Source organism: Phaenicophaeus curvirostris, chromosome 28 (assembly GCF_032191515.1).
Source record: "Phaenicophaeus curvirostris isolate KB17595 chromosome 28, BPBGC_Pcur_1.0, whole genome shotgun sequence".
NCBI lineage: Eukaryota > Metazoa > Chordata > Aves > Cuculiformes > Cuculidae > Phaenicophaeus > Phaenicophaeus curvirostris.
The window spans coordinates 2,053,828-2,080,305 of NC_091419.1; the positions used below are offsets into that span (position 1 = coordinate 2,053,828).

The 26,478-nt window shown below is 47.7% G+C and overlaps 1 protein-coding gene across 2 annotated transcripts in view; it reads left to right on the forward strand.

Annotated features, from left to right (window-relative positions):
- Positions 1 to 26,478, forward strand: part of LOC138731793 (fibrillin-2-like) — a 126,553-nt gene that overhangs the window by 38,343 nt on the left and 61,732 nt on the right. For both annotated transcript variants that reach the window (XM_069877960.1, XM_069877961.1), the window contains exons 7-8: positions 13,351 to 13,548; positions 15,182 to 15,307. In XM_069877960.1, the coding sequence (XP_069734061.1) occupies positions 13,351 to 13,548; positions 15,182 to 15,307 (324 nt within the window). The remainder of the gene's footprint in view (positions 1 to 13,350; positions 13,549 to 15,181; positions 15,308 to 26,478) is intronic.

The window sequence follows — 26,478 nt, forward strand, 5'->3', positions numbered from 1 at the left end:
GTCACCATCTCTGGAGGGGTTTAAAAGAGAAGTAGATGTCGTACTTGGGGACATGGGTCTGTTGATGGACTTAGCAGGGCTGGATCAGTGGTTGGACTTGATGATATTAAAGGTCCTTCCCAACCACTCTATGGATTTGATTCTAATGGCAGAATCCCTTCTCTGGAGTCTTCAGACCAAGATGGAAGGGCTTTCTGAGGTTGTGTTGTGGCTAGTCTGTGGGTAGTAGGTTTGGCCAAGAGTCCGTGGTTGGCATGCACTGGCTTGTTTGATATTGGACTTCAGGCCAATTCATTATTACAGATTTAAAATCTATAAATGCCTGATTGGTGCAAAGGGTGATCTTTAGGCTTCTTTGCGCTGCAAGACACTGTGTGGTGGTCTTGGATCGTTATATGGACAGAAGGTGAACCACCCAGAGATACGAACTTGTTTCAAAGGACACAGAGCGGCGCTAGCCCAGCTAACAATACCTGTGCTGGGACTCAGGGTTCTCAGAAAGGCTCCTGAGCTGTATTTGATTGCTGTTTGTTCCAGCTCCTTGGGGTTGCACTTTCCAAGAGGTTTTGGGGTATCAGTTTAGACTGGCAAGCACTGAAAAATATGCCCATCTGTGCTGGTGAAAAGAAGGCATTCAACCCACAAATCTCTTGGATTACAGAGTTGTTTAGGGTTTTAATTGGAATTTATTTTAATTTTATGTTTGCTGTGACTGTCAAAAGAGATAATTCTGTGTTTAAACTGTAATAAACTGAGCTCCTCTGCTGCTGAGCACTCAACAAGCTGCATGTTCGACAGCTTGGGGCTCCAGTAAGAGACTGCTTTGTAATGGGAGCAATCTAACTACCTTCACACTTCATTCAGGAAATACTCCACTTCAGAGGTAAACACTTTAATAGCTTGGTACTCAAAGGATCTTAGCATCATTTCCTCCCTCTCCTTGACATCTTCAGGGATGAAGAATTAGTGAATATATTGTATAACCCCAGCAGCCTTTGGTAACATGAACTCACATTACATCAGTGTTGGAGGAAAAGCTGCAACACAAGAAACGAATCTGGGAAGAGGAAGGCTAATGCTTTCCTTTTTAAAGTTTTCTTGATCTTTACAGAAAAGTGAAATATTTTGATGTCGTATATCTAATTTCACCCTCCTTCAAGCAGGAAAAGCACAATTACAGGCTGGGCTGAGAATGCATTGAGAGAAGCTCTGATGAGAAGGTCTTGGGGTGCTGGTGGATGAGAAGCTTAACACCAGCTGGCAATGTGCACTTGCAGCCCAGAAACCAACCGTGTCCTGGGCTGCATCCAAAGTAGGGGGCACCAGCAGGGTGAGGGAGGGGATTCTGCCCCCTCTGTTCTGCTCTGGGGAGACCCACCTGGAGTCCTGCGTTCAGTTCTGGAATCCTCAACATAAGAAGGAGATGGAGCTGTTGGAGCTACTGCAGAGGAGGCCATGGAGATGCTCTGAGGGCTGGAGCTGATAGAGTTGGGGTTGTTCAGCCTGGAGAAGGCTCCTGGGAGACCTTAGAGCAGCCTTCTGATATCCAGCCTGGCCTTGAACACCTCCAGGGACGGGGCAGCTGCGTTCACAGGAAAACATTTCCTCCTAGGGTCTCATCTCAATCTCCCCTCTTTCAGCTGTGAATCATTCCCCCTCATCCTATCTCTGCACTCCCTGATCAAGAGCTTCCGGAGCTGTCCTGGAGTGCCTTTCAGTATGGGAAGGACTTGAGTTTCAGTTCTCTAGGATAGGATTTAGGCAAGGGACAGAACAGGCGGTGGTGGCTCCTTTCTGCCATGCCCACTCCAAGCTGGCTGGGTGCTGTGAGTACTGTAAGCAGCTGAGACACGAATTTGCTACTTAGCAAGTTCTTCTTCCTAGCAATTCCAAACTAAGTTTGAAATCCCTTCAACCAAAAATCTTATGGAGGAGTGCGATTTATTTATTTTTTTTTGCCCTCCAGATGAGCTTTTTAATGAAAGACTGTGTTTATGAAGTGATTTCTCATGCTTGCTAGAAACCAGGCATTCAGCTGATCCTTCCTAGTGCTCTGCTAATCCAGATGTCAAGACATAAAGCAGAACTTGTAGCTGAGATATGTGATAGTGTTCTGTCTCCTCCGCCTGCCTCCAGAAGTGAGGCATAGGCGCTCGTTTCTCTACGTTAGCTTAGGAAGAGCATTTTGATAATCAGCTGTGACCCAAAGAGCAGAGAAAGCTTTGACATCTCCTGCTGCGACTTGCCTGCATTTGTGCAGAAAGGTCTGGCAGGAGCTTCACCTCGAGTAAGGTTGAACCCTGCACTCAATTGTAGGTTGCCATTTTCTTCCTACAGACAGGTTCCCTTGATAAAATAATTATAGTTCTGTTATATTTCTAATCATAGCTCTGAAACCACATTTCCCTCTGATCTCTTCAGAAAGCCACTCATAGTCTGCTGGGAATGCTAGTGGGATGTAGATGCTTCCTGCACATATAATTTTCCTGCGTGCTTAGGGGCTTTATGGTACAATCTTTAATGAGACAATCACAGCCTCCTTTTCCCCTCCTGGAGGGTGAGCAGCACCCCCAAGGTGCAGCTACTCAATACCTTTGCTTTGTGCTTAGTGTTCAGTGGCTCAGAGGCCACTTCATTGTGCCCAAGGGGAACCAGGTTCTGGAATCAGAATTCATTTCCTCCTTCATGGAAACAGCATTTCCAACATTTATCTGGAAATCTGATAGGAATGTTTGGACTGGAATTTTCCAAAACTCCTTAGCCTGCCTACAAACTGTTTCAGCCTGAATAGATAAATTTAGCAAAGAAACAGAGAATCATGAGGCTCTGGAGTGTGTCCAGAGAAGAAGCTGGTCAGGGGCCTGGAGAACAAGTTTTACAAGAAGTGGCTGAGAGAGCTGGGGGTGTTTAGCCTGGAGAAGAGGAGGCTGAGGGGAGACCTCATTGCTCTCTCCAAGTACCTGAAAGGAGGTTGTAGAGAGGAGGGAGCTGGGCTCTTCTCCCAAGTGACAGGGGACAGGACGAGAGGGAATGGGCTCAAGCTCCATCAGGGGAAGTTCAGGCTGGACATCAGGGAAAAATATTTCACGGAAAGGCTGATTGGGCACTGGCAGAGGCTGCCCAGGGAGGTGGTTGAGTCACCTTCCCTGCAGATGTTTAAAAGAGGGGTGGATGAGGTGCTCAGGGACATGATTGATGGGAATGGTTGGACTCGATGATCCAGTGGGTCCTTTCCAACCTAGTGATTCTATGATTCTATGATTTTCTATGGAATCATTAAGGTTGGAAAAGACCTCTAAGCTCATCCAGTCCAACTGTCAGCCCAGCCCCGCCGTGCCTGCTAAACCATGTCCCCAAGTGCCACATCTACACACTTTTTGAATGCCTCCAGGGATAGTGACTCCTTCTCCATAGGGCAAAGCTGTTTGCATTGCCACTGAAACACAGAATCCTTTGAGTCAGCTGTAGCTGAGTGAGCCAGGGAGGTTGGACCATCATCGCTTGGGATCTTGTCTTTGCAGCTGGCAAAATCCACAAACTCTCTGCCCAAAAATACTTCCCACCTGGCAGACACAAATTTCTCCTTCTCTTGCTCAGTTCTATCAGGAACGCACAAACAGCTCTCCAGGAGGAATCCTCCCAACTTCACTCATGGTTCAGCCCAGCCACCACCTCCATTTACTCTTTCCCTTGATATCCATAAACCTGCCCATAACCATGAGCTCTGGCAGAAGAGTGTGAGAGATGGAAGGCTTCCACGTGGGGCAAGTGTGCATGTGGGGAAGAGTCATAGAATCATAGAATAGTTTGGCTTGGAAAGGACCTTAAAGATCATCTAGTTCCAATCCCCCTGCCATGGGCAGGGACACGTCCTGCTGGATCAGGGAGTCTGGAGCTACCAAACCTCCATGCCACCTCAGCACCTCCATCCCTTCACCTCCATCTCTGTTCTAACTGACCTGGCAGTGGTTCAACAGTCTATGGCATTCTGGCCCTGTGGTCTCTTCCACGATAGAGGACACAGCGTGGCAGTGCCAGTTCCCTTTCTCCAACCCTCCCAGACATTTCCAAAGCTGCTGGAACTATTTGCTCTGTGTTGCTTTGTGCGTGCTTTGTGCTTCAGATGCCGCTGGAGTGGAGAGCCCTTGGAAGAGGGTTGTGCGTGGAGCTCTATCTCAGGTTTCATCAGGCTAAGACTTTGACAGGAAACTGTAAAAATAGGACAGGAAAACTTAAAAAAGTTCTCCCTTTACTATTTCCTTTGAATATGTTTTTTCAGCACTTGGAATGTCTGGCCGTATAAACTGCCCCAGCCAGCTTTTTCTTTTCTGCAGAAGTCCAAACAGTTAAACATCAGGAATGTGGCTGTGTTTGTATGAGGTAAGGAAATGACTAGGTGGAGAAAATATTCCATGAGAAAGGAGCCCTTTACGGAGACCCTCACGCTGTTCTCCTTACACCCCCTGACCCCCCTTCCACTGAAGCTGTCACGTAGCGACACAGCCTGAGAGGCTTAGCAGATATTTGGAGTTGCGTTGTGTGCCGAGACCTATGATCAGCGTTGGAAAATCTCTGCATTCACATTCAGTGCAACAGAAAGCAGCACAGGATTTTTGTTTGGCTCCTTTCAGCTCGTTGTTTGGCCGGTGGCTTTTGGATGCTGTTCCCCTGTCTGATTTCCCATACGTTCATGGTCTCTCTCTGAGCAGGGTGTGGATTTCTCCATTGAGCATTTAATTTGGACTTGGGGTGCTGGGGGAGGAGAAGCTCAACATGAGTTTGTGCGCTGGCAGTCCAGAAACCAACCATGGCCTGGGCTGCATCCAGAGCAGGGGGAGCAGCAGGGAGGGAGGGGATTCTGCCCCTCTGCTCCGCTCTGGTGAGACCCACCTGGAGTTCTACGTCCAGTTCTCGAGTCCTCAGCACAGGGAGGACATGGAGCTGTTGGAAGGGATCCGGAGGAGGTCACAGAGATGATCCAAGGGCTGGTGCACCTCCTGTACAAGGACAGGCTGAGAGAGTTGGGATTGTTCAGCCTGGAGAAGAGAAGGCTGCAGGGAGACCTTAGAGCAGCTTCCAGGACTGAAAGGGGCTCCAGGAAAGCTGGGGAGGGGCTCTTGATCAGGGAGTGCAGGGACAGGATGAGGGGAAATGATTTGAAGCTGAACAAGGGGAGATTGAGATGAGATCTTGGAAAGAAATGTTGTGCTGTGAGGGTGAGGAGGCCCTGGCCCAGGTTGCCCAGAGCAGGCGTGGCTGCCCCATCCCTGGAGGGGTTCAGGGCCAGGTTGGATGGGGCTTGGAGCCCCTGATCCAGTGGGAGGTGTCCCTGCCCATGGCAGGGGTGGAACTGGATGGGCTTTAAGGTCTCTTCCAACCCAAACTGTTCCATGATTGAATGATAATTTGTAAACTATCAGCTCTCCCATCAGCTCCCAGAGGGTACAACCAGCCTTCTCCACAGGCTCTCTAGGGAATGCTCCCATCACAACCAGCCAGAGTTTGTGTGAGAACCTTTTTGGGGAGAAGTTTGCAGTTGGATTTTCCAGTTCGGCGCCTTGCCTTGCCTGCATGGGCTCACACTCACTCTTAGAGCTGCCTTTCTTCCTCTCAAAGCACAGAACGTCACAGACAGAAAGAGTTACAAGGCTGAGCTCCCATGGCCTGGGGACCAAGCCTCCTGCTGATGCACGTAGAATAGATATCTGGCTTGATATCCACCCGCCTTGCTCTCCTGTAGTGGGTTGCTGGAGCTTTTAGAAAGCGGAATGGAATCCTGCCAAAGCCTGGGGCATGTGTTGCAGTGACCTCATCCCTGCGAGGTCTGCAGCTCCCCGGGGATTACTTACAGGCAACGTTTGTCCTTACTGTTTTAAGAAAAAGCCTTCAGCGAAAGCATTGTTTATTATGAGAAGGAATTTGATTTTTAGCAAAGAAAAATCTCTTCTTCCTCGCTGCTCAATTTATTTAGTTTGGAAAGAAGGAATTTGCCCAGCCCATGGCCTGGTTCACGAGGTGATTCCAGCCAAATGGTGCCGGAGAAAGGCCAGGCTGCAAGATGGGCTGAGAGCGTGGAGGAGAGCTCTTCAATCCCTTCCCCTGCAGATCTGCTTTCATGGCCGGGGTCAGGCACGTTCGTGTTTCTAGGGCTGCTTTACATAGCAAGGGAAGTAGTGTAATTGTTCCTACTTTTGCATCTTTACCCAGGGATCTCAATTCCCACTGCAAGTATTAATTTACCTGCTGGGTAGATGGATGCTATAGAAGTGGGGGAAGTTGCCCTTCTTTGTGTGAAAGTTTTCGAACAAAATGTTTCTTTCCAAGAATGCTTTGTCAAACCTACCATTTTTCCCAAAGAGTTAGTAAGAACCAGTTAAAAGTGAACAAAACATTAATTTTAAATGCCTTTTTCCCCTGCCACAGCAGTAGTTTCGAATCATAAGGCCATGGAGATGGTCCAAGGGCTGGAGCACCTCCCGTCCGAGGACAGGCTGAGGGAGTTGGGGTTGTTCAGCCTGGAGAAGAGAAGGCTCCGAGGAGACCTTATAGGGACCTTCCAGTACCTGAAAGGGCTACAAGAAAGCTGAGGAGGGGCTGTTCACAAAGGCTTGTGGTGACAGGGCAAGGGGGAATGGGGATAAACTGGAGAGGGGCAGATTAGACTAGACATAAGGAGGAATTTCTTCACGATGAGAGTGGGGAGGCCCTGGAACAGGTTGTCCATGGAAGTTGTGGCTGCCCCATCCCTGGAGGGGTTCAAGGCCAGGTTGGATGGGGCTTAGAGCCCCTGATCCAGTGGGACGTGTCCCTGCCCATGACAAGGGGGGTGGAACTACATTATCTTTAAGGTCATTTCCAACCCAAACTATTTTATGATTCTGTGATTCTGTGAAGGTTGGAAAAGCCCTCTAAGCTCCTCCAGTCCAACCATCAGCCCAACACCACCACCTGTACTCAACCATGTCAGAAAGTACCAGATCTACAGATTTTTTGAGCCCTTCTGTGCTGGAGACTCCACCACTACCCTGGGCAACCTTTTCCTTCTTCAGCACTCTTTCAGTAAAGAAATTTTCCTACTATCCAGTCTAACCCCGTGGCACAGCCTGAGGCCATTTAAATTGGATTTGAAATCAAGTTTTAAATATTTCAGGTTCAGATACTATTTCACTTCAGGTGTTACAAAACGCTCGAAAAAATGCCCTTGTTTATGGAAGTTTGAGATCTTCTTCAACGAAATCAATCTGAGTTGCTGAAAATAATATTCCCCTGCAAAAGAACAACATGCTGGATATCCTAGGGAGATATTCCCTACAAAAGATTTCTGTTGTTTTCATTGAACACTGGGGAAACTGAGTGATGGAGAAGGTGCCTTCCTAATATTGTACATAAATGTTTGATAGCCTCAGAGTGGTGATTTTAAATAGACTGAAACTGATTATTCTTTTTTTAGTGAGTCCAAGCTGTATTTCTGGCATAAATTATAGCCGTGGTTGGCAGAATAGTGCATCGTTCTTTATTACCTCTTGTAGGAGGTGAGACAGGTTCTGGTGAGGTGGACTTGGGTTAAGTAGGGTAGGCAAAGCCAGAGCAGCATCCCTGGTCAGCAGAGCACCCTGAGTGCTGGAAATGGGGAAAGGATGAAGTTTTGTGTGGTGGTTCGGCTGACCCAGAGGTACTTAAACCCACTTACTGCTCTTCAACCTCCCACCTCTTCCAGCAGGACTCCATGCAGCACATGGGTGAAGGCAGATGTCCACAGCGACCAGGAATCACTTACATCCTAGGCAGAGTAATTAGGAAAGCTAAAAAAGTCTGCAGGGGTATTTTCAGGAAGCTGTTTGCAAGTGGAATATTGCTGGTCAGGGTAAGAGCAAGTGTAATGGCATAGATCCCACCCATTAACTCCCCAAGGGTTTGCAGCTTGGAATTGTCAGGAGTGACCATTAGTTAGCTAGAGGGATTCCTAATGATCTCCATGACAACCAGCAAGCAGAGACACTGGGAATGAGGTCTATTCCTATTACATTTACTCTTCTGAGCACATCTGGGGCCTGTGCTGGCTGCAGGATTGTGGCCCCATCCTGATTTTGTATGGAATCATAAAAACATGGAATGGTTTGGGTTGGAAGGGACCTTAAAGCCCATCCAGTTCCACCCCCGCCCTGGGCAGGGACACCTCCCACTGGATCAGAGGCTCCAAGCCCCATCCAACCTGGCCTGGAACCCCTCCAGGGATGGGGCAGCCACCACTGCTCTGGGCAGCCTGGGCCAGGGCCTCCTCACCCTCACAGCAAAACATTCCTTCCTAAGGTCTTATCGCAATCTCCCCTCTTTCAGATGAAAATTGTTCCCTTTGTCCTGTCCCTGCCCTCCCTGATCCAGAGCCCCTCCCCAGCTTTCCTGGAGCTCCCTTTAAGGAAAGCGTCTGCAAACGTCCCTTGTCCAGGCAAGGTGGTGCTTCAAAGCCACGCTGCCTCAGTGATATGTGGGTGGTGAGGGTCTGCAAACACAAAGAGCATAGCAAGGAGTCAGATTTCTTGTGGTTAATGCAAACACGTTGATGCCTCAACTCAGATTCCATGGTGCCTTTTGCAATTTGAGCGCTTGCTCTCCTCGCTGGCTGTTGAAGACAAGTAGCATGAATAGTAACCTAATCTAACTCTATGGTGATAAGGTATCTACAGACTGAACGAACTGAGCATGGTCTACCTCGAAATTAATAGGGCAAGAAAGGAAAATGAGGTCAGTGCATGGATGAGGAGGGTGGTAGATGGAGGGTGGTTGGATTGGAGGGGATCTCAAAGTCCATCCAGTCCCACCCCTGCCATGGGCAGGGACACCTCCCACTGGATCAGGGGCTCCAAGCCCCATCCAACCTGGCCTTGAACCCCTCCAGGGATGGGGCAGCCACCAGTGTTCTGGGCAACCTGGGCCAGGGCCTCCCCACCCTCATCATGATGAATTTCTTCCTAATGTCTCATCTAAATCTTCTTCCCTCCAATTTAAAACCATTCCCTCTCATTCTATCACTCCATGTCCTTGTGAAAAGTCCCTCCCCATCTTTTCTGGAGCCCCTTTCAGTCCTGGAAGCTGCTCTAAGGTCTCCCTGGAGACTTCTCCTCTCCAGGCTAAACAACCCCAACTCTCTCAGCCTGTCCTCATAGCAGAGCTGCTCCAACCCTTGGATCATCTCTGTAGCAGAGTAGAGGGGGGAGAATCACCTCCCTTGACCTGCTGGCCACGCTTCTTTTGTTAATGAGAAACTTACCTGCAGATGGAAAGGTGGAACTCATCCATATCCTAGCACTGGACACTGTTACTGTGAGTCTGAGGGAGTTTGAAAGAGGAAAGAAATCTCAGCTTTCAGCAAGGAAACCACCTCATCACTCTTTTTCTAAGAAATGTACCCACAAAGACCAGACTTCTGAAGGAGAACTACCTGCGACAGGGTTCCTGGAAGATGGGATCCCATACATAGACTGTAAAAGGGCTTTAGACATCTCCTAAGCATGCATATTTCCTTAATAAAATTTGATTGGTGCCTCATTAAAAATTTAATAATTTGAACATTAAAATTAGCAACAGATGGGAGCTGGAATGCAGCCAGGCTTTCTGGACTCCAGACTGCAATTTCTTTGGCTTCATTCCCTCTGAAGAAGTAATCTACATAAGGAATTCTATTTTTATCAATTATTTGTTTAAAAGGGGCTGTTCTCCTTACAATTGCACTTTCATTATCAGTCTCAAGGAATTCTTGCTGCAGTGTATCTAGCCAGGCCCCAGCGAGGTGGTGTGGGAAGTGCAAGTGTCCCTTTTCGCCCTCTGTACAGCACTGCCACGCGTTGGTTTGGGCTGCACCAGAAGGTGTGGGACCAGCAGGTCGAGAGAGGGGATTCTGCCCCTCTGTTCGTCTCTGGTGAGATCCCAGCTGGAGCCCTGTGTCCAGTTCTGGAGTCCTGAGCACAGGAAGGACCTGGAGCTGTTGGAGAGAGTCCAGAGAAAGCCACAGAGATGATCCGAGGGCTGGAGAACCTCCTGTACGAGGCCAGGCTGAGAGAGTTGGGGTTGTTCAGCCTGGAGGAGAGAAGGCTCCAGGGAGACCTTAGAGAAGTCCAGTACTGAAAGGGTCTCCAGGAAAGCTGGGGAGGGGCTCTTGGTCATGGAGTAGGAGGGGTAATGGTTTTCACCTGAAAGAGGGGAGATTGAGATGAGATCTTGGGAAGAACCGTCTTCCTCTGAGGGTGGGGAGGCCCTGGCTCAGATTAGTGGTGGCTGCTCTGTCTCCGGGGTTCTCCAAGGCCAGGTTGGATGAAGCTGTTTGCCGAATTGGGGGCTAGAACTGCAAGGAGCCCTCAGGATGGAAGCAAACTGTGAGTTTAATGATGCTGCTCTCTCTTTATTTCTTTACTCCTCTCCTAATGCTTTAGGACAGACTTTTTTTGTGTGCTCATGAGTTCATTTCTCCATTGAAATAGGATCAAAAAGCAAGTTCTTCCATAGTTCTTTAGGTATGATTTGTTCAGAAGATTGGACTTGTTCAGTGGTGAGGTTATAAAGAGCTCTTGTTGGTCTTTTCCTCACGGTTGAAAATTTGAACATGAGCCTTTCAATTTGATTTAAAAAAAGATTAAACATGTGAAATCTTGTTGGTTTGTGTTCTAGGAATAAGCTAGAACCAACTAAAGCATTAAACTTGTCATGGCAGGAGGCACTGATGAAGACCATGTGCTTTGGTATCTTGTTAAAATTTGGGTCAAGCCGCTAAAGACTGTGAGCTGGTAGCTCACCGCTGCCAACACAGTGTGTATTTCTGTTCTGAGTTCCAAACAAAGGCATTTTTATGGGATCATGGCACCTTTAGACCATTGTAACTGCAAAATCGGTGCCTTTTTTTCCCCCTTAAATCCCTTTTGCTGTTTTCTTCTCAGTGACCCCTACAGACCAAACTTCTTTTGACATTTTTAGTTTCCAAGTATGCCTCTGCTCCCAGCTGCTCAAGAAAGACAAATTGAAGGGAGCATTAAGCTGGAAAGCAGCAATTATTGCACTAATTGATTCTTTCCCAGAGATAGTGGAGGATTTGGTGCATGGTTTCCATGTAGCTCATGCTTCCCCTGATGCCAGGTGGGGTAATGAAATACAGATGAACCTCACCGAGTTGTTACTCGGCACAAGATATAGAAGTGAGGAAAGCACATCAGCACAGCTATTGGTGATCTGAAGCCTGCAGGAATTACCAGCATTTCCAGATGAACTTTTACAGCCCAGGATAATGGCACTCAGTCATGGTCTCCTGCAAATGGAGGTTCAGTCATTGGGGCTGTCATGAAACGTACCCTATGGGAGAAAGCTTTCTGTCTCAAACAGGCTGTTTAATGTTTTTCCTTGCTTTTTATTCTTTACACATGTGGGTCAGGATTTTAAAAAAAGGGAGCTGGTTGCAAAGATTGTGTGTGGAAAGAATTATATCTGAGAACTTGCAGGCCAAGAAACAGAGTACAGACAATGAATCATAGAATAGAACCATAGAATGGTTTGGGTTGAAAGGGACCTCAAAGCCCATCCTGTTCCACCACCTACCATGGGCAGGGACACCTCCCACTGGATCAGGGGCTCCAAGCCCCATCCAACCTGGCCTTGAACACCTCCAGGGATGGAGCAGGCTGGGCCAGGACCTCCCCATCCTCACAGCAAAACATTTCTTCCTTAGATCTCGTCTCAATCTCCCCTCTTTCAGCTGGAAACCATCCCCTCTTATCCTATCCCTGCACTCCCTGATCAGGTCCCCCCATCCCCCCAGTACCTTTCCTGGAGCCCTATTCAGTCCTGGAAGCTGCTCTAAGGACTCCCCAGAGCCTTCTCTTTTCCAGGTTGAACAACTCCAAATCTCTCAGCCCAGCCTCGTATGGGAGGTTCTCCAGCCTGATGAGGGCTGGATGGAGTTTGTTTTGTTGAGTGCCTATATTATCCAAAGACATTTCCAGACTATTGGTCATTGAATGTGGGTGCCAGTGCTGCCCAGGGCTCAGGATTTAAGTATAACCATTTTCCACACAAGTTTTTCATTGCTTCACATGTCAAATACAAATGTTTCGCTGCTCAGACAGCTCTGGGCTAATCTGGGTGCTGATGTAGGGATTAGGGTTCACAGTCAATTACTAATCACCATGTGCTCCAACTTCAAAATTCCATAAGCAACCTTGCAGCTCTCAGCCAGGCTACCTGAACTAATGGCCCTTTGACCAACACCTAACTTCCTTAGACAGTTATTGTGGGATTTTCTGGTCTGACAGTAACATGGTTAAAGGTCCTTTTTCCCACCACAGATCAAACACTTGCATGCAATAATCTATTCCCAGTAGCAGGAGAAATTCTCTTGTGTAAGACTTTTGCTTCCTGATGAATGTCTGGTGTGCTAATATCCCTAATCAAGGGTTGTGAGACCCCAGACAGTGGCAAAACCGCATTCCTTAGTGCAAACAAGCCCTTCAAAATCTCCTTTTGGTTTGAAAGGATAGGAGGATCCCTGTTGGGAATAAGAAACAGGCTGGTGGTTTCTGCAACATCTGGGTTTTAAAGATCTGGTTAAAATTGCCAAGGGACCTTTAAGAGTTAAGCCAAAGAAATTAATCACAATGATGTGTTGCTGCAGGAGGTTGCTTTTACTGGGACTGTCAGAAGGTGTAGAAGTCCCTTGGTGGGATTTACAGTAGACATCAGGAGGAAAGATTTGGAAATTCACTCCAAAACATTTTGGAGATGACATCTGGGACTCCTCCTCTGCAAGCCAAGTAGAAGTGATCTGGCAGGAAGTTATCTCCATCATCCTATATGTTCACATCACATGGACTGTCAGGTCCTAAGGGTGTCCATGAGATGCGTGTAGCGTATCAGCTCCGTATGCATGTTTACCTCTAACTAAAATGAAGTTCGATTGCTTTGTTAACCCCAGAAGTTCTACAGAACAGGGGAACTTGCAGCTCTGAAATTGCCTCTTTGCCTGACTTGGTATTTTGAGTTCATTTTAGGGCCAGTACTTAGAGGGAGTGACTCAAGGCACAGAATAAGTTTAGTTCATGAATGAGCCTGGGGTAAACCAGGCAGAGTTGGCTTGGAGAACCTCTAGACCATCACATGAACCATATGGCAGAAAGGAAGTCGCCATGTCCTGTACTGGTGTCCAGCTTAGTCTTGAATTTTTGTTATTTTCATAACTGCAGATATTTTTTTTTTCCCCAAACTTCTTGACTTTGCACCTGAATGTCTGTGCTGGTAGGAAGTGGGTAGTCTGTTAGATGGAAAACGCTGTGTGTCTTGATCTAACTTATGGATGTTATTGTTCTCCCTCAGACTATCGTACTGGTCCTTGCTTCAGCCAAGTCAATAACCAGATGTGCCAGGGCCAACTCAGTGGGATCGTCTGCACCAAGACCATGTGTTGTGCCACCATTGGACGGGCCTGGGGCCACCCTTGTGAGATGTGCCCTGCCCAGCCTCACCCCTGCCGCCGAGGTTTCATTCCCAACATTCGTACCGGAGCCTGCCAAGGTAAATGCCATGAATGTCTGGAGGATGTTCCCTTATCCATCCTGACATGCACTGAAAGGGCAAGTGATGAACAACTGCCAGGAGGTCCCATACAGAGCCCAGTTCTCTCTGTAAACTTTGCTAAATCCATCATTGTATGTCCCAGAGCTTCACCATGGGTGTTGGATCTCTTGTGGGATCACCTAAGATCATCGTAGCTCACTTAAAAATTCTGGCCATACTGTGATGTTCTGGCCATCAGGTGATGTTCCTCCGTCTCACAAGATGTAATGTATCAGGCCATTGTTTCTCTGGGTTTAAAACTAGGTTACAGCCTTCTCTATGCTCCCATTTTGTGGTGCTGCTATTGTTGGAGCTTCTGTCCCACCACTGGAATGTGACTAGCCCTTGTATTTCTTGACGAGTGCTCTGTAAATTGTATTTCTGGTTCAAAACGGAAGCTGTAACTCCTTTGAGGTCACACAAGCAAGTAAAGTGTACATAAATCAAAATCGTACAGGTTGCAGTCAATGTCTAGGATGTTCAGGTAAAAATAGCAGAATAGTCCTCTGAGTTCCTATCAGCAGATCCCATTGGCAGCCTTTCTGGAGCTGCTGTGGCTTCTCCCCACTGATGGACTGCAGGGGTCTCCATGTAGAGTTGCATGAATACCTTTCTGCATCTGCAACTACTTCCAGACTCTACCTGTCGTGATCAAAAGACAGATTACAGTCTAAATCCCACACTGGCCAGTGTCTGCAGGATAAAACTGGGAAGACCGTAGAGGAGCACTCTCCTGCTGTCTATTATAATCTGCATTTTATGGCTCCAATCACTTCAGGAGAGCTTGGCCTGTTTAACAGATTTGTCACTCACTGTTACTGCAAGCGGAACAGGACAATAAATAATCTCTGCAGCACCTGAGCGTGCTGGTTCTAGCAGCAAGTACCACGTCCTTCTTGAGGTGCTTTGGAAAGCAGTGTCCCCTCACAGATGAGGAAGTTGCAAGGTCGATCTTCTTGGGATGGGGCTGAAGAGCAAAAGCTGAAGGTCCACAGGTCCCCTCTCCACCCTGCAGCAGATGGTGCTCTCTGAAAGCTGCAGGAGGACATTGCACCAAACCAACGCCAGGGGAGGTTTAGGCTGGACATTAGGAAAAAATTTTTCACAGAAAGGGTGATTGGGCACTGACAGAGGCTGCCCAGGGAGGGGGTTGAGTCACCTTCCCTGGAGGGGTTTAAGGGACGAGGTGCTGAGGGACATGGTTCAGTGTTTGGTAGGAATGGTTGGACTCAATGATCCGGTGGGTCTCTTCCAACCTGGTTATTCTATGATTCTATGATTCAATTCAGCCTGGAATGAACCACGAGGGAGTAGACGCATTATATTTGCTTAGGAACATTATATTTGCTTAGGAGAACATTGCTGTATTTTTGTCTCACTCTTGCTTGTGTAGATAAACTAGGGTAACCTTGATCATTTTCTGTCCTTTACCTTATCCCTAGCGCTATCTGATGGGTGACTGCGTTAGGAATTGTAAATCCACCTACTTGGAGCAAAGCTGCTTTCTCATAGCACTCCCACCACGCTGGGGTAGAACATTCCTCTGTAGCCATGGTTGCATGTTCTAACGTCTTTGTTGTTCTTCTTGTAGATGTGGATGAATGTCAAGCCATCCCTGGTCTCTGTCAAGGTGGTAACTGCATCAACACCGTGGGCTCTTATGAGTGCAAATGCCCTGCGGGACACAAGCAGAGTGAGACCAGCCACAGATGTGAAGGTAAGATTGCAGATTTCTGCATGGCTTCAGCAGACTGCTCAGTGCTGGGTTCCCAGATGCACTCTGAGAGCACAAGGGCATTTAAAACCCTCAGAATCTCTCTGGTCACAGGCCATCTCCAAGGCTAGTGGAGTAGAGATGGGAAAGAGGTCCCATGCCAGCCTTGGTCCTACCTTCCAGGTAGGATGAAGTATTGCAGGCATCAAGGCATGTTAGAAAATAGCCTGCGATTGTACTCTCTGATCTGTTTTTTACGCTCCCAAGACAAGGAAATGAGGGATAGAGCTGGTCTGATCGTTTCATAAACTAGAAAGAGTTTTTTATTTCATGCAGGTGTTTTCTGAATAGGTTGGATATTAGCAAAAATTTCTTTACTGGAAGAGTGGTGAAGCACTGGCAGAGGCTGCCCAGGGCAGTGGTGGAGTCCCCATCCCTGGAAGGGTTCAAAAAACATGTAGACGTGGCACAGCAGGACATGGTTTAGTAGGCACAGTGGTGCTAGGTTGACAGTTAGGCTTGATGATCTTGGAGGTCTTTTCCAGCCTTAATGATGCTATGATTCTATAATAGATATTTTAATGGCAACACAGACTCATTGATGGAAGGGACCTCTGGATGGCTTTAATTCATCCTCCTGCTTAGATCAGGGTTGGCTTCAAAGCTGTCTCTGGTTGCTCATGTTGCTTAGATTGGTCAAGTTTGAAAACCTAAAGCCTTTTCTTCTGGGGCTCTTGTCCCAGGGCTGCAACACTGTCATGGTGAGGAATGTTTTCCTTGTATGCACTTGATGTTTATCTTTTTGCAGCTTGCGTCTTGTGTCATATAGTTCAATAGAGTAACTGAAAGCAAAGCAAAGCTGGTAGATCCTGACTAGCTGGGGTGGTGATGGACTAAGACAAGCAGAAATAACATTAGTGCTGATTCCATGAGATGAGGGTATGAAGCAAATAAATGAACTTTTGCTTCACTGACTTGGTGATGTTCTTCCAAACTGATATGTTGGCCAGAATCTCAACTTGTCCTTGAGTACAAAGCAGGGACAAAGGAAAATTTGATATTAGAGAGGTGAGATCATCATCAGCGTGCCTGTGAGCATCCCTCCTTTGAGCCAGTGCCTGGTACTGCCTCATCCCCACAGGAATCCCCACCAGTCCAGGGTTGTCTGCAGGCAGCCTACTTGATGTGACTGCCTTTCCTGTCCTTTTGGTTGCTTTGTAGGATGCACCTTGCTTGCCTTCAATGAGTTGTAAACAGGAGAGACCTTTTCAGGCTCAGCATCTCTCTTGAGGTGCTTCAAGAGAGGCCTGGTTTGTGCTTAGTTAGGGATGCTCTAAACCATTAGTGGCTGCAGAGCTACTGTGTCTTCAAGCCCAGCAGTGGGGTTGGGCATCTTGTTAGCACCAGCCTTAGCCTGGTGCTTTGGGCAAGCAACCTTCCAACTCTCTGGAGAAGTTCCCAACTTGATGGGAGGGAGCTTTGCAGAAACTCCTCTTTGCTCCTTCTTCAGCACAGAAGTTGGAGAGGTTTAAGAATTACTTGAGTGAAGGGCCCAGATGCTTTGCCTGGATGTGCAGGTGCAGCTCTGCTCTGAACATGTGTGCGAGCTGATCTGCGGTGTCGGTGGTCAGAACCCCATGTCTGGACGTAGGACAGTTGGAAACAAAAGCCCAGACTTAACAGCTCAGCAGGGTCTGGTACGATGGTGCAGAGACCTCTGCCATTTCCAAGGGAAATTCTTTCCAGGTGCTTAGCAGAGCTGCTTAGAAATGGCCAAACCCCAGATTCTCAGACCAGAGGACTGGAAGGTGTGAAATTTAGCAGTGTTAAGATCAGTTGTGTGTGGTTCTGGAAGCCCCTGGAACTGCTCTTTGTTCTTGAACTCAGAATAAGTTGGCCCACTGTATTCCTTAGTCAAATTCAGGTCTCACTAGGACAGTGAGAGGCAATGTCTTGGTCCATTCCATGAGGCACAAACTTCTGCAGTAGAGTGCAGAGCACAGGCAGGATGAGGTGCGATCAGGATGTTAAGCAGTCGCAGTGCCACAGTCTGAGCTCTCTCCGTAAGAGCCTGGCTCCAGTTCCTTAAGGTCTTGTCTCAGCATCTTCTTTATCACTGCTCAGCTTCTCTGAGGTGTGCAGACCTCTAAGGGAAGGACATGCTCTTCCACAAGCACTTTGCAGCAGTTCTTGTGGGCCAAACCAATCCCTGCACCTCTCAGAAGCAGAGGAATAAACATTTGTTGTATTTTCCAAGCATCTGGCAAACGAAAAGGAAAATGGCATTAAACTTTTCCTGCCTTGGTTGTTAAAAGTTCTTTCCCACGTGCCCTAAGGAAACCCTGCCAGCCTGTGTTTGACCTTTTAGGGATCAAACCTGTTTGTGGTGCTAGTGTGACTGTGCCCCATCTAGGTGGGCTACAGGAACTCCTCTTTTAATTCTCTCCAAGGCTCTGTTGTAACCAGGACAAGGGATGATGAATGCACTAAAATCAGAGTCCTGTAGAATCATAGAGTGGTTTGGGTTGGAAGGGACCTCAAAGCCCATCCAGTTACAACCCCTGCCATGGGCAGGGACACCTCCCACTGGATCAGGGGCTCCAAGCCCCATCCAACCTGGCCTTGAACATCCCCAGGGATGGGGCAGCCACCCCTGCTCTGGGCAACCTGGGCCAGGGCCTCCCCACCCTCACAGCATAACACTTCTTCCTAGGATCTCATCTCAGTCTCTCCTCTTTCAGCTTAAGCCCATTCCTCCTTGGCCTGTCCCTGATCTGGAGCCCCTCCCCAGCTTTCCTGAAGGCCCCAAGAATAGGCAGACAGACTCACAAAATCACCCCCATCAGTCAGTTATCAGGGAACAGATTATTCCTGCTTCTCGGTGACTGTTTCCATCCCCCCACCCTCCTGCAATCCAGACATTTTCCTTGCTAGTGCAACTCCAGTAGTCCCTGGGTCAATCCATGCCGTGTGACCTGGGTTCAGCCCTTCGGAAAAACTTCTCCAAAGTGAGACACCAATTAATCCTTCAGTGGGGGATGGACATCCTCTTATGTTGAGAAGACATCTGTCTCTGTGGATCTTCCTTGGTAGCATGCCAGGACACTTTCTAAAAAAAGGTTTTCTTGCAGTCCTCTGGAATCCGAGGACCTGGAACTGGTAGAATCCAAACCAGCAATTTGAAATGCATTTCAGGTGAAGAACCAGTTCCCTGTGGCCAGTTATGTCTCGTGCCATTTGCCTGGCCAAATGGGCCAAGGCTGGACTGCACTAGAAATATAGACCCCACCTCAGGACACGAAGAAAATTGTTCTTGCCTTGGTCTGCCTCTCCCGTGCTGGCTGGGGACCAGGCAAAGCACATCTGAAATCAGTTTAGCTGGAATCTCCTATATACCAAGATTAAAAACAATCCATTTTCTGGATCTGTCATCCAGATGCGAGGGGCCTCTGCGTGGGTCCCCGCTTCCTAGAACGCCTGCAAAAGCAGCTTGATGTGGCCATAAACAGCTTCCTTTCACTCTCCTTCCTGGATGGCCGTAAAAAGAGACATCTCCAGCATCTACGGTGTCTGTTCCATCACTTATCATACCTCAAGTGCTAAAAAGACCACCAAAAGAGGACGCTTTCCTTCAGTGCGATTTACTGACCTACGGGCCCTTCTGTGAGAATGACAAAAACATGAGGGATGCTCTAAATGGACAGGGCTGAGATTGTTTTTGAGGGCTTGTTTCCCAGGCATGAGTCACCAGCATCTCCCCACCAGGCAGGCAGAAGGTGAAGAGGATGCCTTTGGCTGGGTTATTACTGCTCCCCTCTAGGACAGGTACGCCGTGTGAGCCACTCAGTCTCTGAATAGGGGAATGGAGAGCCAGCATCTCATAAGGGGTTGGTTTGATGCTGCCACTTCATAAACACGTGCAGATCTGGGCTGTGTCTCAGAGTTCGCCGTGTGCTTCGACACATCAGGAGCGAATGGTTTGGTTGAGCTGATAGAGCAATGCCTGCCTCATTTGCTGGGGTCATCTGTGCTGCCAACGTATCTGTGTCAGCCCAAGCAATATCTTCACTGAGCCAAGGGTTTGAATCAAAATAACGGCTGCGACCATGAGAGGATATTTTCTTTATTCAGGTGTGCTCCAAGCCTACAATCTCCAAGCAGCAGGAGTTCCCTTGTTGAATCTGTTTGTGCTAACTTTATAGCTGGGGAGAGGAGGATTTTCTCAGCTTGTGCTGAGATTGTCCTGCTTTAGGAAAAGGTTTCCTCTTTTTTTTCAGATTTCTTACCCAAGCCTAGCATCCAGGAAATATTAAAACTAGATTATATGTCTGTTAAATTCTTCCCTCGTTCCCAGGAGCTTGTATTTTCTGCTTAGAAGATTCCTCCTGGGGAGTGAAGTCAGCAGATGGGATTGCGTTTGAGCCAAAGGTCAGAGCCTGTGTCACTGTGGCTGCTGATTAATGATGTCTCCCTCATTAACACAGCAGCAAGTCCCACTAATCTTCTGTGGGCTGTTTATTGGTGGGAATAGGCAGGAGTAGAGATAATGTTGTTCCTTTCCCATAGTGATACTTATCTCCTAACACAAGCGGCACCTGGAAGGAAGGCTCCATTTTCAGTCCCTGAATCCTTGCAGAATAAAGATGCTTTTCTTATGCAAGATCTTCTATGCTGATAACGGAGGCCAGCTCCAGCCCTGATGTCCCAAGCCTGTGAGGGGGCTGCAGCTGGTTACCCTGGATGAATTTTAGGCAGCCCCAGAGGGGAAACAATGTCCTATTTCTGTCTGCAAACTGTGAAAACGTGCACACGACATAAAGTTTGGGTTTAGAATCATAGAATGTTCTGAGTTGGAAGGGATCCACAAGGATCATCAAGCCCAACTCCTGTCCCTGCACAGGACAACCCCGAAATTCACACCATGTGTCTATGGATTTGAACCTAAACCTCCTCCAAGTTTAGGATTGCTTGGTTCCAGAGTTATTTCTGCACCTCATCTCTAATGTATGTGACACTTTCAAATAGTGACTTAGTTTGTGTCTTTGTTCATTGTATTGTGAAAGAGCTCGAGGGATCGAGAGTCCCGAAGCCTGGGGCTCTGCAGTGTATAAGGCGAATTTTCAGGCGCAGAGAGTTGCCTGCTCGCTTTCTGGAAGATTTAAGCAGTGATGAGAGGATGGATGGAGGATGAAGAAGGGGAAGGGGAATGGGAATGCTGCTCTCTGAACCGCCCCTGAAGACAAGAACAGCTTTGCAAGCGCCAAAGGAGCATGTTTAGATGGTGTTTGTATGAAAAGATGAGCAAGGAGGGCAGCTGTTGACAGCTTATGGCTAAATTAGATAGAAGATGCTATGTCTGACTTGGGAGGGGACTGGAAAAGACTCCCAACCCTCTGTTGAGGTTTGGAAGGGAAAGAGAAGTGTGAGCACTGAGAGAAGGACATGCTTGTATCCAGCTGACTTCTAACGCTGCTGGAAGAAAAGAATGGTTGAGGAGGACACAAGAAAGCACTTCTGGAACTAATGGGGTAAAATGAAGCAAGGAAACATCAAAGCTGAAATCGGAAACATCTTCCTGCTATGAAGACCTTAATAAATCCTAGGGAAGTTGGGGGAATTGTTACACAGTGACATTTTTAAATGATCCTGGAAGCAACCAGAAAAATTACACTTAGGGGAATAATTCCGTGGCATGTTCTTAAGAGTGGAATCATTGACTGTGTAAAGCTTTTCCTTCCATAATGTTAGTGGGTTTTCTGCCAGTAATTTAACTTCTTTTCTCGATAGCCCTTCCTCTCCTGCATAACAAAGCACTAAGCCAGCTGTTATCAGTGAGGTATGTAATGCCAGGGCCTCATCCAGGGTGCTTTCCAATGCCCCAAAAGGGAATAAGCATCTCACATCCAGAATTGTTCCAGGATGGTAACACACAAGATACAAAAAAGTTCATGGAGAAACACTAGGCGAGGGAGAGAAAGCCACTGCAAGCTTTGTGCAACAAGCTCTGTTCAAACCCAGCCAGGGTAGATCCTTTTTGATCGCCTTCGGCATTTCCAGGAGGCAGACTCTGCCAAGAAAGAGCAAGTAATCGAATTACAAATCTTACCTCTTTTTACTCTGCCCTTTCAGTTTAGCATTTGTAGGAGGACGTTAGGTGCTTCTTATGTCTTTTGTCACCACTGCACAGAGTTCCACATTTTATAAGAAGACAAGGCTCTCTTTTTGACTCTATTGACTCTCATTCATGTTTCTGAATTGGAGGAAGCTTCCCAGCATTTTCCATGAGAGGGTAGGCTGGCCCATTTTCCTCTCGAATGGAACACGATGGCCATTTTATTAGTGTGTTTTCAATTTTCTGACAAAATGTCTACAGAAGAGCTCATTGTTTGGATCCATTAAAAGCTCATTTCCATGGATTTGGTGTGGTTTTGAGGCTTCCATTACTCTCCTCTGTGGTTTCTTTGTGCTTGCTGGAAGGGAAGGTCTGAAAGTCCCGTGCGCTGCACGAGAGAGGGCTGATGAGGCATGACCTCTGCTATGTGACACTGAGATGTTTTTTCCATCAAGTCCTGTTTTTTTTAGCAGATGGAAAAGTTGGGGTTTCGACATGTCTGTGGGCACCCGTGTTGGATGGGCTTTGCAGACTGCAGCTCTCCTTCTGAAGCTCTGTAGCCTTTGGCTTCCAGCGTTTTCAGCCGTAATGAACAGGCCAACTCCAACCCAACGAGTTGGAGACCAGATCCAAAATCAACGTTTGCATTGAATTCTGCCATTGTCTGAAGAGCAGAGCGCGCAGAATATTACTTTAATTTTTAACAGAGAGTTGGAAAAGTCGTGAAGTAGCCAGGTTGGAGTTGGAAGAATTCCCTCCCCAGAGCTGGCAGCTGGGTGTTAATGAGAGGTCTACATATCCGTCCCACTGTGTCAAGCTCTCCACAGGCTCCAGCTCTGAATGAATTAAAACTCTGAGATGCTTTACAAAGAGAAAATAAGTAAGGCGAATGCGGTAGGGAAGTACTAAAACAACAACAAAACCCAGAGCTCAGTTTCTCAAAGTACAGGATGTGCGAGGAGTCTTGAGGAACTCTGGCTTTTTCCCCTGCTTGTTGGGTCGCTCGCACTGCTCTCATCCCAGGGAGGGTTTTCAAGTGGGAAAAAATGTTGCAGTTTGATTTAAACTTTTCAATTAACTTTGTTTTTCCTTAAGGATGGAATGCAGTCGCTTCCCCCTCCCAACATACAGCCTTTTTCTTGGTTGGCTGACGCTGTGAGAAGCATTTATTTCTTAAGATGCCCATCAGCTGGCCTCCAGATCGGAGACACCCGACTTCAGGAGGGCTAGGCGGGAGTTTTAAGCTGCTATTTCTAATAGTACAACCAGCTTTTGCTTCATAAAGCTCTCTCCCTTCCAGTGCTCTGCAAATTGTAACCAAACACAGGCCTGTAATTAAATGACAGGGAAGGCTGCAGTGATAAAATCTCTCTCACTGCAGGGGCCCAGGTGGGGGAAGTGTTTGTTGTAGATTTGCATTGCTGCCTTGTGAGGTTTCCATTTTCTTGGAGGGGCTCTGAGCATCAAAGAGCTAAAGGAGCAGTGCAAGGGCGGAGGGGATAGCTATCCTGCCCGAAAAACGTGGCTTTGGTCAGCTGAAAGTGTGATTTTAGGGTTCCTAAGGAGCCAAACAAGAATGCACCTTCCCCTCTTTGTACAGAGGTTTGTGACCTGCCCGCTGCACTGGGGCTTAGTCTTGTGCATCTTGCAATGAAGGTTTCACTTGATTCCTCAGGACTCAGAGTCGTAGCTCAAGCGAGACAGCAGATAATTGTGTTTGTAACAGGTTGTGCTAGCAAGGAGAGGCTGAAAATGATTTCTTTGGTGGAGGGGTCTCTGCTCAAACCCTGACCTCAGTTCAAAAGGCAGTTCAGCTCATTCACTCACACACACACAATTGCCAGTGAGGGTGGTTGAGCTGAGTGGGTTGGATTTCACTCTGTCTCACTTTACATGGAAAAATCATCACTGTTAGGGCACAACCCTCCTGCTCTACTTTGACGTTGCCCTTCGGATGAGACGACGAATTGCTGCCTGGATGAGGTTATGTCTTTCTGCTGAGTGTAAATGGCATCTAGGAAAAGCTCTGGTGGAGGTGCCTGCTCTGTGACTATAGAATCACCAGGTTGGAAGAGACCCACTGGATCATCGAGTCCAACCGTTCCTATCCATGCCCTGGTTCCTGGGGGATGCTCCCCTCTTTCTGTGGCGTGCAAGGGGACATCAAGCAGCAGGAGGGCCTGGGCAGCCCCATGCCAGCGCTCTGCGCCCACAGCACCATGGGTTTCGGGGCAGGCGAGGAGCAGAGCATGGGTGGGTGCCAACCCAGGCACCCTAAGCACCCCATGAATCCATGTACTCCATGCACCTCCCTCTGGCCCCATCCCTTCCCTATGGAGGCATTCCTTCCCTTTGGGTCCATCCCTTTCCCTTTCCTCTCAGTATGGTCCTTTCATCTGGATGCCATCCCTTTCCTATGGATCCATCACTTTCTTCTGGATGCCACTCCTTCCCCCTGGGTCCATTCTTTCCCCCTATCTAGCACATCTGACCACAGCTCAATATACACCAATGTTCGGATCATTTCTGCAGTCTTTTCTAACACTATAGACCCTCTTTTATCTCTTTACCCTAAGAACAAGATGAGGGCTTTGTGCTGATGTGAATTAACTGTCATCCTCAGCTGGCCCACCCTGCAGCCACAGGCTGATGTAGTGGGGTCACAGCGCCTGGGATGCAATGGCAGGAGGTTCCTGGCAGCATCTCTAATTTTAGAGAGAAGGGTGAAGTTTATAAGGAAGTTTCTGGAGGTGAGGGCAACTTTTACTCCTTGAAAGTCACCTCTGTGCAGCCAGATTTCACACCCCCTTGCCTTCCTTTGGCCCAGTGCCTGTGCTAGGGAATCCTTTAACAGACATTATCAGGTAAGTCAAATCCATCCCAAGCCTTGGAGAACCAGCCCTATCCCTCGGCACAGATTATTTACCATTGGTGTAAATCTGTCTGCTCTATTCCAGCCTAAATTTATAATGTCTTGGCTTTAGTTTTCATCTTCTTCTTTTAAGACTGCAGAGCTCTGTGCTCTCACCAGCATCTTTGTGTGTCTCTGCTGTGAGCCCATAATGTCCTCCCAGTTTCTTGGATTAATTGACTTGAATCCTGCCAGTCATGGAATTATAGAAGCATAGAATCGTAGAATGGTTTGGGTTAGAGGGGAACTGTTAATTAACCTGCATGTTAACTAACCCTGTTTGTAACTGAATGTAAGCCCAGTTAGCAACCTCAATGTTAGTCCCTTATGTCAAGTAGGTTTTTCCAATCTTTGATTTGTCCCCCAGACTCTGAACCCTCCACTTTGTTAACAGCCTCTTGTAAGAGCTGGCAAAGCTCTGGCATCCAGGAGTGATCCCACTTAAGAGGAAACGTCACCTCCTTGCTCCCGCTCAGTGTTTCTCCCATGCATCTTCAGGGCTGCACTAGCATTGCCAGCCACTGCAGGGCACTGTGAGATTGCCTTCAGACAATTCCTTCCTAACTCACATTTGCTCAGCTTCACCCTGGACAGGACACGGCTCACCTTGTCCTCAGGGTCCCCCTTTCTCAGGTCGCTTGCTGTGGATCGTATCCCTTATTGCAGCCATCGCTGGCTCCCACCATAGACTTCTGGTCCCTGCCTTGCTCTGGTGGGGTGGGTTCAGGTAACTCTCATGTGACTTGGTCACCAGGGCCTGCTAGGTGAGCATCCTCCACTCCCAGATGAATCGTCTATGCTGTTTTGCTTTTATTTTACAGATTCCTCTTTGCCCTGCAGCAGCTCTGACCTCAGCATGTGTTGATGCCATCAGGCTGTGCAAGGCTGCTACGCTGTTCACATCACCAAAATCCCCTCGAAGGCGCAGATCTGGACCAGTTCCTTTTCATTACTTTCCTGCCAGCCCCAGGCAGCAGCTGAATTGCATATAACCCCCCCTTATGATGGATTTAAAATACGATAAATGAAGTTGCTGAGCAGGACTAACTTACTTTGCCAATTGCCAAGAAACTTTTAGTTTTGCCACTGTAAAAACTCTCAAGCAAATATTCTTTCTGTCTTTTACCACCACTGGGACCTAGAACACCAACCAACTGCTTTGGGTGGATTCACTAGAGGTTGTATCTAATTCCGTCTCAGCATCTGAAACAGATTTCATCTGGAAATAGAAAAAAATCTACAACCCTGATCCCAGACAAGTCAAAGAATCAAGGAATGGTTTGGATTGGAAGGGACCTGAGAGCCCATCCAGTTCACCCCTTGCCACGGGCAGGGACACCTCCCACTGCATCAGGGGCTCCAAGCCCCATCCAACCTGGCCTTGGACACCTCCAGGGATGGGGCAGCCACCACTGCTCTGGGCAACCTGGGCCAGGGCCTCCTCACCCGCATCACAAAGAATTTCTTCCTAGTGTCCAATCTAAATCTTCCCCTTTCTGATTTAAAACTGTTCCCTCTTATCCTGTCACTCCATGCCCTTGTATAACGTCCTTCCCCAGCTTTCCTGGAGCCCCTTTCAGTACTGGAAGCTCCTCTAAGGTCTCCTTGGAACCTTCTCTTCTCCAGGCTGAACAATCCAACTCTCTCAGCCTGTCCTCATAGCAGAGGTGCTCCAGCCCTTGGATCATCTCCATGGCCTCCTCTGGACCCTTTCCAACAAGTCCTTAGAGTCAAGTGTCCCACATGGCTGAGCCCTGTAGATACAATTATAATGATAATTTGGGTCAAAATTTGTGGAAAGCAGATCGCCATTTTAAAAATTGCTGATTTGTGACTCTGTTTCCTTCGATTTCCCAAGTTTCAGATCCCAAGAAATAGCTGCACACAAAGTTATAGGCTTTGTCTCTCTGTACCATCTGTACAGGTTGAATTTTCTGCTCTGTCCTCTCCCTTTCCTGTTTGACTTCTGTTAAACTGCAGGTTTGAGGTTTTCTGTATGGTTTCCCATCTGCTGTTAACGAGAACTTTCACCAGGGTATGAAGCTCTTAAAATACTCTGTATAAAAAGAGCCAAAGAAATAATTAACTCAAGTGTTTTCTCAAAGTTATAATATAAATGGCCTGGAAAGTTTGGAGAACTCTACTGTTCTC